At 40.0% G+C, this 13,871-nt stretch overlaps 1 protein-coding gene across 1 annotated transcript in view; it reads left to right on the top strand.

The window, feature by feature from the left end:
- The first annotated feature begins 10,638 nt into the window (after positions 1-10,638).
- Positions 10,639-13,871, top strand: part of fgf17 (fibroblast growth factor 17) — a 4,688-nt gene continuing 1,455 nt past the window's right edge. Inside the window, exons 1-4 of the mRNA XM_020599317.1 lie at positions 10,639-10,953; positions 11,061-11,097; positions 11,351-11,528; positions 12,865-12,971. Coding sequence (XP_020454973.1) covers positions 10,922-10,953; positions 11,061-11,097; positions 11,351-11,528; positions 12,865-12,971 — 354 coding nt within the window. The 5' untranslated portion in view covers positions 10,639-10,921. The remainder of the gene's footprint in view (positions 10,954-11,060; positions 11,098-11,350; positions 11,529-12,864; positions 12,972-13,871) is intronic.

Below are 13,871 nucleotides of genomic sequence, written 5' to 3'. Positions count from 1 at the left end.
GCAATGAATCAATTAACTGAGAAAATAATCATCATATTAATAGATAATAAATAAATTGCTAGCTGCAACCTTAATTGTAATGCTGAAAAGCAACAATTCTTTAAATAACTTACGTATAACGGTGCAGTAGATTCAAAAATTGTTGGATTTGATAAATGAGTAAATACAAATTTGCACTTTTGTGTGATAACACAAAAGGTGACACACATATGCAGAGAGGATTAGTCATAAGGGAAATTGTGAACATCATATAAAATGTGGATATGTGTTGTAAAACTATTGATGTTTACAAGAAAAACTCGTGTCAGGAGGCAGAAGCAGAAGTAGCCAGAAAAAAATGACTGACAGTGTGTAAATCTGCACCCAGCTGTGGAATATCCAACACTTCACCGCATGCCAGGTTGGAATAAATCAGCAAACAGAAAAGCAGACACTGAAAAATCAACAAGACAGAATTTTCCTTTTGAGCTGATACACACTTTCTGGCAGCGGCAATTTGAAATGCTAGTTTCAGACTGAAGGCTTTATTTGTCACTCTGTGACAATTATTATTAAGCAATTATACTGAAATCAAGTTGCACTCCTGTTAGAGCTGAACAATGTAAACATGGTACATTCATCATTAATTTAAAATGAGATATGATCGAGTCAGTATAATGTACTTTCCATGGATAAGATGCTGTTCATATTACTTAATAAGCAAAATTATGCATTATGACTAGATGTCCATCTAAATGGAATCTAACAAGACATTTTCAGCACAGACAAAAATACTAATTACTGAAAAAAGCTTTGACAGTGTCAATGTGCTAATTCTGGCCTAAAGGTTGAGTAAGATACGTTTTCTACATTTTCTGATTTGTTAATTGCACATCTGTATTCTTTCATAAACGTTCAAATAAAAAATGCCTGGTGACATCACACTACATAACACTAGCTTTGCTGCTATACTGTTGACTGCTCCTACTGGGTAAAGAACGCCTTTCTCTGGGTGTAGTTGTACACATGCTCTTTTTTTCTAACTTTGAAATGATTTCTCTGAGGAATTCCTCAGGGATCTAAGATGTGTTTTGACTGCAAGGCCCATCGCCATCAGTGACATATGCCTATAGTCTTGCCGTCAACTGATGACAGAATAAATCTTCAAAATGAGTCAGTGAAATCCCAAACCAGTCAAATATAATGGCTTGACGTGTCCCCTGGGAGCAGGAGGTCACATGTTTTTCTATCCATAGCTAATTTCTAATAAATGGCCAGCTTCCCAATGCTAGTGTTCAGAGGTCAATTTGTTTGCATGCTTTTTTCTCTTGCCACTGATTCTCAAAGTGCTTTTTGGCTTTTCTGAACATTTTATAGATTGCATCTAACGTTCCGTAACATAGTGAACACATGCTTAAATTTTTGGCCTTCATACTGCTACTAGATGATGCCGGATAATATCACTTTGTGTTGCAGAAAAAAACTGAAACAGAAACAACTTTTCTTCTGCATGATGCTGCATTGTTTTGCTGGAGCCCCCAGCTGTGCCAGTCCCCATCACATAACGCACTTCCCCATTTCCAATGAATAAGAAGGTTTATGTTTTTTCACACATAGTGAAGAATGCGGCCTAACAGTTTCAGCATAGTATAACTTGCATGTTGCAATTTGATAGCTAAAGAACCTAGCTACCGCTACATTTTCAGATTACCATGGTTTGTTCAGGTGTTGTCTGGAAAGTGTACAAATCTCCAACTTGATGATGAGTTCTTCTGAGGAGCTTCATGCAGTCACTGTGCCCAGCTCCTGTTGTTCAAGAAATGGCTCCAATACATGAGCTAACAGACAACAGGCCTCGTGCAAAAACCATTGGTACAAACAGTTCCACAAGCAAATGGTCTAAAGTGGCTTGTGTGAGTGATTTAAGAGAATCTGTGACCAGGTCACCAGTTTTCTCCTATTTATGAATATTTCACGAGTGGTCCAGCCCTGTTGTATAAGTCATAAGCACATAGTCTGTCTCTCATATGGCAAAAATACTAATTTGACCTGAAATCATAAAGTCTTCATTTGAATGAATTTGGAGTTTAAAACTGAAAAAACAAACAAACAAACAAACAAAAACTTAGAGGATTTAATACTAAATTAATTCTGTTCAGCAGATCAGCATCATTATGGCTTGTCAATTTTCTGAGAGGTTTTGTAAATGTCATTATTTTATTTTATGTTTTGGCTGCTTCAGGGTCTTTCTGCGGATCTCTGTATCATGCTCTGCTATACCACCAGACAGTGTATCATCATCTACTGTGGGCTGTGGCATTTTCTCCTCTGTGGCTGTTTCATCCCCTTCTCACATATTACTTATAAACCTCTTTGCTTTAGAAAGACTTTTTAGTGCCTAAATTTAAGTAAAACTACTACATTTTTAATTCATTAATTAATTTATTTTTTACTTTTTTTAATTTCAAATGTCGGCTACAGCTTTAAGGCAGTAGCCTGTTTGTCACTACCATTTACACCAATACAGTGCCTTGCGAAAGTATTCGGCCCCCTTGAACTCTGCGACCTTTTGCCACATTTCAGGCTTCAAACATAAAGATATAAAACTGTAATTTTTTTGTGAAGAATCAACAACAAGTGGGACACAATCATGAAGTGGAACGAAATTTATTGGATATTTCAAACTTTTTTAACAAATAAAAAACTGAAAAATTGGGCGTGCAAAATTATTCAGCCCCCTTAAGTTAATACTTTGTAGCGCCACCTTTTGCTGCGATTACAGCTGTAAGTCACTTGGGGTATGTCTCTATCAGTTTTGCACATCGAGAGACGGAAATTTTTGCCCATTCCTCCTTGCAAAACAGCTCGAGCTCAGTGAGGTTGGATAGAGAGCGTTTGTGAACAGCAGTTTTCAGTTCTTTCCACAGATTCTCCATTGGATTCAGGTCTGGACTTTGACTTGGCCATTCTAACACCTGGATATGTGTATTTGTGAACCATTCCATTGTAGATTTTGCTTTATGTTTTGAATCATTGTCTTGTTGGAAGACAAATCTCCATCCCAGTCTCAGGTCTTTTGCAGACTCCATCAGGTTTCCTTCCAGAATAGTCCTGTATTTGGCTCCATCCATCTTCCCATCAATTTTAACCACCTTCCCTGTCCCTGCTGAAGAAAAGCAGGCCCAAACCAGGATGCTGCCACCACCATGTTTGACAATGGGGATGGTGTGTTCAATTGTCAAACATGGTGGTGGCAGCATCCTGGTTTGGGCCTGCTTTTCTTCAGCAGGGACAGGGAAGATGGTTAAAATTGATGGGAAGATGGATGGAGCCAAATACAGGACCATTCTGGAAGGAAACCTGATGGAGTCTGCAAAAGACCTGAGACTGGGATGGAGATTTGTCTTCCAACAAGACAATGATCCAAAACATAAGGCAAAATCTACAATGGAATGGTTCACAAATAAACATATCCAGGTGTTAGAATGGCCAAGTCAAAGTCCAGACCTGAATCCACTCGAGAATCTGTGGAAAGAACTGAAAACTGCTGTTCACAAATGCTCTCCATCCAACCTCACTGAGCTCGAGCTGTTTTGCAAGGAGGCATGGGCAAAAATTTCAGTCTCTCGATGTGCAAAACTGATAGAGACATACCCCAAGTGACTTACAGCTGTAATCGCAGCAAAAGGTGGCGCTACCAAGTATTAACTTAAGGGGGCTGAATAATTTTGCACGGCCAATTTTTCAGTTTTTTATTTGTTAAAAAAGTTTGAAATATCCAATAAATTTCGTTCCACTTCATGATTGTGTCCCACTTGTTGTTGATTCTTCACAAAAAATTACAGTTTTATATCTTTATGTTTGAAGCCTGAAATGTGGCAAAAGGTCGCAAAGTTCAAGGGGGCCGAATACTTTCGCAAGGCACTGTATATGTCCTCATAAAGTCACTGGGCTTTGGCATGACTTTGCATCTAACACTATTATGGCCCCTGAGCATGCACAGTGATATTTTGCTCCCTAAACACAGATGCAGGGCCCTGTTTGACTCTGCAGTCCTGGCATAGCTGGACTGTGTCCAGCTATTTTCATTACCACAAGTACCCCCACCCCCCACCACCACCACCAGCAGCAGTATCTGCAGCTCTGTAAAGGACATTGTGTGACATGAGAAGGACATGTTCCCAGCTTCTTGGCCTGGTGATGAAGCAGTCAGAGGCTGTCTGCAACTGGCCAGTGTTAAACATGGATTAGCAAGTTAGGTCTCACCTGTCTGACATCCCACTGCTCAGGAGCTCAGAGGGATTTGCACAGTCTCGTCACCCTGACAGTGATGTCTGTCATCTTTTAGCTACTACATATCCTCTTTAGTTATTCACACAGATCAGCCCTGTGTTACATTTTTAGACATCATTACACATTGTCATATTAATGCATATTTCCAATTTTGTCTCTTTCATGATATAACACAACTTTATCCCATGATAGTCATGTTAGAATTGCTAGTATATGTGCATGACTGTTTGCATGTGTCTGTGTGCTTGTGTGTGTGTTCAAAGGCTTTGTAAGGCAGCACTCATTATGTATAAAGGGGGTGGGGAAACTAGTTCAAATTTATTGCCTGTGTCAGCTGTGTCAAATTTGGCAAGCTCAAATGGTCAGCTTGCAAATGGCAGGGCGATACCTTAGGTTCAACAGCCTTTGTTATAAGCACAGAGTTGCACATTTTCACCTCTGAGTGTATAAGTGTTCATCTGCATAAAAAAAAGTTCTCAAGCTAAATTCACAGATGATTGTTAGGTTCACATTTTGAACAACATTCCCAGGCTGCTGAATCAGTCAAGAGCAGGGAAGACTGACCTTATTGTGGGTTCAGCTGAAGAACAAGAAGAGCCCCACTGCTGCTGCTGAGGAGCAGGCTGCTCATCCAAGTGAATCCTCTTCTTTTTTCTTTTTTACGTTTCTATTCTTTTGATCTTTCATAAAGAGGACCACCCACTTTCTGAACCCTTGCCTCTATTTTTGCAGGGTCAGAAAGAGTGGCCAGTTGCTCTTTATTTTTACGATGTGGTCAGAGCTGTTTGAAGACCACCAGTTCTCCTTTCACTTGTCACTGGAGCTACAGTAGCCCCGAGGAAGGCCTGCGCTGTATGGGAAATGGGTTTCAATGTTTTGAAGTCCTCAAAAATTTGGCAACTGCTCCAAATTCTGTAAAGCTTCTTTTTCCTCCCAGTATTAAGATTGATCCAGCTATTTATTTGTATTATTCATGTAAACAAATTTTATAAACATATATTTATTAAGATCATTAGCTTGAGATATGGGTATTTCTTGCCCACACACTGAACTGTTTGTTTTCACCATACCGTATCTTGGGATATTTACATATGATCACTCATATGTAAAGTACAACAGTCTGTGGCATATCTTTATGTAAATTTTACTAGGCTGCTTAAAATATATTTTAACTAGAAAATGACTTAGTCAAGCATTACGTCCCTCTCAAAACATTGTCAAAGAAATTTTAAATGCAAAAAACAAACTGCCAAGCTTTGGGATTAGCTACAGCAATGCTTATAACAGTAATGTAATTTGCAGTTCATCAAATGACCACAGAGATACAGTCCAGCCACAGACTAACCTGAACCTGAAAGGAATGGTTTATTGCTTTGGCCTCTTGCTAATCTGTTCTCACCTTTGTCCAAGTCTTATTACACAGTATTTGTAATAGTTTAAGCACCAGTGCAATAATTTACTTGCACCCTAAATATTTACTTTTTATATATATATTTAAAACGGATGAAGCAAAGTTTTGTGTGTTAACTTGCTAATATTTGCTAATTAGCACTAAACAAAGTTTGGCTGAATGAATGTCACTTCTGGCTTTTTCCCATTTGGGGTCACCACAGCAAATTTGCACACTGACGATCTGCATGTTGACATTTGGCTTGTGTTGTACACCGGATGCCCTTCCTGACACAACCCTAACTCGAACCCAGGCCGCAGCGGCGAGAGCACGGCGCCCTAACCACTAATCTATCAGGGAAGCCCACCAAACACAGTGTGGCTGAGAATCTGAGAATATGAGAATAATAGAATGGTGTAAAACTCTTTGCAGGTTTTTGGTTAAGAGCCAAAGTAATAGACAAATTGCAGTTATGACTCAGTAATAGTGCCAGGTGAAAAGGGTCTTTCTATTACAGCCTGAGTGCATGTTCAGCCTGCCACAGAGACATATATAAATAAGATCAGGTTGCATGGCCTCAGATCTCTGCTTCACTATGTAAGCTGAAATGTGTGAGATTGATTCTATGTTGTGCCCTGAGCTGTCTAGGAGACATATTGACTTAAGCTGTGTCCTATTCAGAACGGAGAGCGGCTAAACAGCAGACGCTTTCAGTAATGGGCTTATGCCTTTTTGCAGTTAAAGGACTTTGAGAGCAGAGAGCATAAGAAAAATAATTTCTGGTTTGATGAGACAAGAACTGTACTCTGGGCAGAGCTCTGAGCACTATGTCTAGTGAACATCAAGCACTGCTCATCACCTGATTAATACCATCCCTATGATGGAGCATTGTGGGTGGGGTGGGGGGCTTCTCAGCAGCAGAGTTGCAGGGACAGGGAGACTAGTCAGAACTGAAGGAATACAGCCACATACAGAGAGGTTCTGGAAGAAAACCTGCTCCAGAATGAAGAGACCTGAAACTGGGGCAGTGGTTCACCTTTCAGACAATCACCTGAAGCAAACAGCCAAGACAACAGTGGGGCAGTTTCAGGACCACTCTCTAACTGTCCCCGAGGGGCTCAGGCGAAGCCCAGACTTAAACCCTATAGAACATAACTGGAGAGACCTTAAGGTGGCATTTCAGAAACTTCCCATCCAAACTGGTGGAGCCTGAGAGGATCTGCCAGGAAAAACATGATAAACTGCCCGAACTACAGTACTTCTGTACCCTGATTGGCTAGTTGCATATCTGTCTAGTGCTTCTTTTTTATTCCTTACACAACAATCTGTGACACTTCTCATGTCAGTCTTCTAGAGCTGTTCCCCTCAGTAGCCTGTGTGAACAACCCAGGTTAATGATTATTAACAAACATGATGAGATTGTCTGAAAGCGCACAATTTATTTTTACAGGGTGGCTGGTCAGTAGCTGAAAAAAGTCTCAAATTTAAAAGTTTAGAGTGATTTATTTCACCCTGCTCAAGGGTGAAATAGATTGCTTTTATGCATGTTTGTGCTTACTTTTGCTAAAAAATAATCATTGATAGATAAATTAATATTTTCTTTGGCGTTACAAGCAAAAAAAACACACAATAATTTTGTTTAGGCCTGGTAATAACCCTGTGATGGTGTTGGTCAGTCTTGTTACCATGGAAACCTGATAAAATCTATTAATGCTGTTATAAAGCCTATAATAAAATATTTCAATGTAGAAAGGTAATACCTAAGTGTGAAGTGTTTTGAAGTATGTAATTAGGTTTTGGCCCAGTGATCTAGGCCGTAAAGTCGTAAATCATGTCTGGACACCTCAGTTTGACAGGTGCTGTACTCTATTACTGTCTCACACTATAAGGATTTTATATTTGGTTTGGCCTGGTACCTTATGGGAACCCTCCAGGAGCAGCTGGAGGACAAGTAGCCAAACTTGCTAAGCAAAAAATGAAAAATGGATGAAAGAATGGATGGATGCTAAACAATAAAGAGACATTTTAGAGCATTTAATCCACCATGTCTCTTGAAATGCTGGAGAAAGCAAGAGCACTGAGAGAAACCCCACAGGAAGTAAACTCATGTAACCTCCTCATTTTTCTGATGTTGGCTTTGGCTGAAAGACAGGCCTGCTGCTTTGGGCTGAAAGCCTGTTTTCCTGAACCACCCGCATTGGACGGCACTATTTGGGTATCACCTCCAAACCGCACTTGTCTAGATGCCTGTACATTCTGCTAAAAATATAAAACAGCTATGTGTAAATAAGTTCAGATTATATAGTTATGTGTTTGAATTAGGTGCACAGGAGGAGAACTGGACAACTGGAATTTCACTAAGTCTTATCTTTCCTTTTTCTTCTTTATGTATCGCATTACCTACGCATCTTGGTGACAGCACAGCATAACCAGAGATCTGCAAATTCCACAGTGATGACAGCAGCTACTGCAAAAGTACTCTACAACCCTACATCAAATAGAAAGATATCCTTGTTAGCTCACGTAACCACAGGTGATGAGGTGAGCTTGCATTGCCATGTTTCTACATTCAGAAAAAGCTGACTTGTAACCATTGAACCACAGGTCATCATTAGATGAAACTAGATGGATTTTACCCCTTAACTCTGAATAAGAAGGAATGACAGCAATCAGACTGTCTGTGAAAAAAGCAAGCAAACAAAAACAAAACAAAACTCACTATTCGTTTTGTATTAGCTAATGCAAGGAGCTTTTTCCATCACTGAGGTAATGCCTATCTGTCATGTACATACAAGATCAGTTACATGTCACACTGGAAATGTTGCTTATGTGTAGTTCATTCCTTAAGTTGTAGGAATAGTATGTTCAACCCAACAAGTCCTCCAACCTATATGACCTATATGGTCATTTGTCCCTTTCTTTTCATACAATCCATAGGGGTGTCTCATTAAAGAACTCTTATGGTGGCAGGAGGAATTGCAGCAATATTGCCAACATTAACAACAATGTATGTTGCACTATGGAGCTTTATGCACCTTTGTCATCATGGAAACAGCAACTACTCCTTTGTCTTGGAAAATAAAGGTCCCAGTTTCAAGACATTTTGCCACACAAAACACTTGGCCAGGTTTAGTCACTGAACTACTTGGTTTTAGGAAAAAAACACTACTTGTCCATGAAGTGCCCTCCAATTGATCTAATCAGTCTGAGCCGAACCAGCTGACTTCCTATTGGCTCTCCACACACCTGAAAGGGCTAAAATTAAAAAGGTTCCTCTACACTTCCCACATGATAGTGGACGGAATAGATCAAAATCCAATAATAAGAAGAGTCGTTTTCACTGGGCTTGTGATACTCTTCCTGCTAAGACATGTTAAATGACAACTGTGAAAAAGAGCTACTGATGCTATATTCTGAAGATTTAAATTTGTGTCCAAATGTAATTGTTTCCTGTATCCTGTACTATGTGCTACATCAAGGTGTAAAACATTCATAAACATTAGGTAGTAATACATACATACTGCTAGCATTTATGGTTTCTATCATGATTGGTACTTATTCTAACAAAACAACTGAATCAGTCATTTAGTCAGCAGGTTTACTGTTGTACTGTTTTAACTGTGCTGACAGGCCGAGTGAGTCACATATGAATGTGCTCATCACACCATCTTTGCAGGTTTTCCAGATGATGGGGAGTTTGTTGCTGCAAATAAACACACACACACACACACACACACACACACACACACACACTGGGCCATGCATCATGCTGTCAGATCATGACTTGGCCCTCTCAATACACATCACTCACATCACTAAATGTCTGTTTAGCTTTCTGACTAAAACAATACAGATTGTTGTGATACTAGAGAACTAACTGATGGATTGATGGGCTGACAATGTGTTGCGGTATGAAGTGACAAGGGCTCACCAAGTGGAATCAGTGCCTGTTGGCTCCTGTAAGGATCACGTTGGGGAATGCTCCCATGATTATCTGGAAGGGCAAATCGGCATCTCTGAAATAGTTCAGTAAAAACGATAAGTGTGTGGTCCTGCCTCCTGACTAAATCATCTAGTGTGTGTGCTCTTAAGATTCAAATGTGAAAAATCTGTTAAAGCTGTCATTATGTGTGTGGTCTCTGACGTTTTTAAAATCGGGTTAAATTATAAAACCCTCTAGTGTGGGCCCAGCCTAAGATGTCTAACTGCTTTATTTTATTATTTTTCAAATATACAAGAGAAAGTGACAATGGTAAACCCAAAGTTTCATGTTGTTCATGGGCACAAACTGCTTCATCTGGACTCAGAAGCTTCCAAAATAAAGATAATTCCTCTCCTCTTCTCTTCTCTTCTCTTCTCTTCTCTTCTCTTCTCTTCTCTTCTCTGCTCTTCTCTTCTCTTCTCTTCTCTTCTCTGCTCTGCTCTGCTCTGCTCTGCTCTATAAATTCAAAGGAAGTGGAAAGACTATCCTGCTCATCTTTGGACGCTGATTGCTTATTGTGTAAAGATGAAGCAGGCCTTTTGTCTGCATGATTTGTTTTAGGTTCCTTTCCATGAGCTGGAAGTGTGAGCAGTTAACATAAGATAAAAGCGAACTGTCCGCTCTTTAACACCTACCTGTCACACCCATGAGGTGCCATTAGGCTACTCACTGTTAAATGCCTTACAATTCCATTGTAATGATGTACTACTTTAAGTCTTGAATGAACTTTGAGCTAAGAATAAGAATTTTTAAAGCCTTTTGATACATCTTAATGAATTCTTCCGTTTTTTTTTTTTTGCACATCTGCGTTTCTCCATTAAATCATCGTTTGGGGTCCTGTTGCTGTGCCCACCCACAATGGAAAGAGTTCAGGGAGGGACTTTGCCTTTCAACATTTAACCAGTGAGCAGTCGGGTCCCAGTGACACAGAGGGCTTTTCAAAACCTGAAAGTAACCCAAATAAATGTACACTGAGCTGTGGATCCCTCACGTTTTAACCTCACAGATGGAAAGAAAACGCGAAGGAGCGTAATGATGGATGGATATGCGTTTGATGCGCTGCACGGAACTTTAACGGAGCTCTTCACTGCTCAGTCAGCTGGATCAGGTTTTTGATAAATGTGAGGGGAAATATATCAGAGACTGCTGGTGTGAATGGACAGGTCAGGAGCGCATATGCAACACTGTAGGAGCCCCCTTGGAGTTATTTATCGCGTTCTTCTGGGATTTATCTGCCTCAAGAATCCGTTTCTTGATCGGATGAAATAAAAAGGAGAATGTATGGAATAAACCGGCGCTGTATTTACATGTAAGACGACTTATGGGACTGTAGACGTGATTCCAAGACCGATTGTATGATTTTCACAAAATAACTTCTTTAGAATAACAACTTTTCATTTATTGTTACTTCTGCAGATCATTTCATTTTTTCGTGCTGTGGTGCCATGCTCAGGTAAGCCAACCCTTTGGTCAACGTTGATCATTTGCCAATATAAAAAACGTGTTTAGGTAGCAAGAGAATAAAGGCGTGAAAAACTGTAGTAACCTGCTTCTGAATATCGCATTTAATTATGAGGATATTTAACCATCGGGGAAATTTCGATTCATACCTGCTTTGGTGGTTATAATTGGCTATAGGCTACATTTCTTTATCCCAGATTAGAAAGAAAAATTATGAATTTTATTTTTCCCTTTACATAAAAAAGGGGGAGAATCACCCGTCTCCTAATTTTAACCAGTATGTGAGGACGCAGGGCGCAGTGACGGACCAGCTCAGCCGCAGACAGGTCCGGATCTACCAGCTCTACAGCCGCACCAGCGGGAAGCACGTCCAGATTCAGGGCAAAAGGGTGACCGCCACAGCTGAGGATGGAAACGTGTACGGTAAGAGCTGTAAAACATTTGGCTATTACTGTACTTTCTGCTGTGGAGTTCTAGCACTGGAGCTCCACAAAAACTCTTCAGCATTTTGCTAGAGGGACTGCAGTTCTGCACACTTGAACCAACCAAAAAACCTTGACTAGGCTATTATTAATTATTAGATTATTAGATGTTTTTTTTAATTAGGGACAAAAGCAGCTTTGGAGTAGCGTCGTATTCCCATTACACTGCAATCCAATGTTTAAAAACACCCAGAAGCTTGTTCTGATATTCTGAAGGCACATCCAGAATCCCCACAAACTCAGGTCACCCACTGTATGAAAAATATTGGACTAGAACATATTTGAACATATTTAGCTTTATTTAACATATTTCTACAAAAATATACACTGTATTGGCAGGGAACATCAATGAAATATAAGCAACATTTCATTTCAAAATTTGATTCATAGACAAATGTCATTTCCCACTCTTTGTCTGGATTTGGAAATACAGTCACAACCGGGTAGCACCTCCAGTATGATGAAGTTCAAACCGTCAGGATTTTTGGCTGCATATTAAATGTGATTGTTGCACAGATGCTAGCTCTCATTAAACAAAGACTGGTCTGCAATAAATGATAACATTTCGTAAAGTGTCATCAGAAGAATGAAGTGAAAATCTTGAACTGAGTAACAGTTTTTTGGTCCCACACTACAGATACAAAGTCCCTGCTGGGGACTGATGTCCTCAGGCACAACCAGCAGTTTCACCTCCAGGCTGCTTGTCCTGTGTGAGCTGTTTTCAGGCCTAGATGTTAATTCAGCCTCCCTGCTGAATCCATGAAGCCATTGTCTGGCAAATTAGTGGCTGATTAGGAAAAGGGCTTTGTCCTCATAGCTCCAATACACAAGACGAGCCATTGGCCATAATTAACTGCGGGACAAATTCAATTGAAAATGTGTATTCTGCTTCCAACACAGTGCTTTAATGTCCACTGATAACATTAGTTTAATCATATGGTGCTGTAGGCCATTTCCAGAGGCTTACCTGGGTCAGCGTCTGAAGGCTTGTATTAACTCAGCATTTCAAACAGTGAAGCTGTAGCTTCAGCTCAACAGAGACACTGTTGGATGAAAAATGACAATTCACAGATAAAAGCAAACTCTTATATAGTAGCAGGAAACACAACAGGGCAACATGTAACCTCTTTTCAGCCCGCACTATTTTCTTTTATATACTGTCTATTTAAAATACATTTTTAAAAATATATATTAAGAGACAAAAAAATGTTTGTGTTTGTTTTTGTTCTCCTTTTTCTCCTTCAGCTTCTTGACTTTCTCCTCTTTTTTTCTGGCAGCTCGCCTATTTGTTGAGACAGACACCTTTGGCAGTCGAGTGAGGATAAGAGGTACAGAAAGTGGCCGCTACCTCTGCATGAACCGGAAGGGGAAACTTGTTGGAAAGGTACAATATATTTTCTGGAATTTTTATTTGAGAGCAAGGACATAATTGGCTGCAGATATTGAATGTTTACATGTCTACGTGTCATTTTTAGTTAGTATGGGAAGGTTTTTAATCAAAACTGTGACAAAATGTAGTAAAAAGCAAACTGTGTTGCCATTGTATGGCAGCATTAAGTAGCAACAGCCTTTTGCTGAGACAAGGAAAATTGGCTCAGACAATCTGATACATTAAGAAAGAATTAAATTCCACAATGTGGCATTTGTTTGAAGAGTTGCACCCTTTACAAACATATAGATAAAATGCACTCAGAGCCCAGCAGGTGTTTCTAACAATCTCTGCTCTATGAGTGGCTCTTCACTGGAGATGTCCTTGAAAACATGCAGAAATTAACACTAATGGGGAAAACAACGGTCATGTATGAGCTCTGTCTTCCTCTGAAAAGTTCCAGTCTGTGCCTGGCCTCACCGTATCAGATCTCACATCCACTGCCACAGACACTGTAGCTCCTACACTAAAACTTCAATCCATTGTCACTGTAGTCTCATAGCCTGTCAGTGACTCCAGGACATGATGTGCTGGAAAAAATGAACCCTCACAGGACTGAATGGTCATCACTCAGTCTTACTGGTCATGGCTGACAGTGAGGAGGGGAAAGTACCCTCCCAAAATGCACTGTCTGTGTGTTTGGTCAGAAGTCATCTCTGCACTTCCTTTATGGAAATGGAAAAGATGGATCCAGGCATCAGGCTGACATGATAAGTCATTGTGGTGTAGAGGTGTTGAAGGTGTGGCTGCTGTTATAGTGGATGATGAGAGATGAATTCACTCTGCTAGATTCACATCAGACAGTTTATGGGTCAAGATCAGATGACTCTTTTGTAGAAGTCAGCAGATGAAAAT

The sequence above is a fragment of the Monopterus albus genome, unplaced genomic scaffold (genome assembly GCF_001952655.1).
Source record: "Monopterus albus unplaced genomic scaffold, M_albus_1.0 scaffold40.1, whole genome shotgun sequence".
In the NCBI taxonomy this organism is placed as follows: Eukaryota; Metazoa; Chordata; class Actinopteri; order Synbranchiformes; family Synbranchidae; genus Monopterus; species Monopterus albus.
This window is presented reverse-complemented; position numbering and strand designations above follow the sequence as displayed.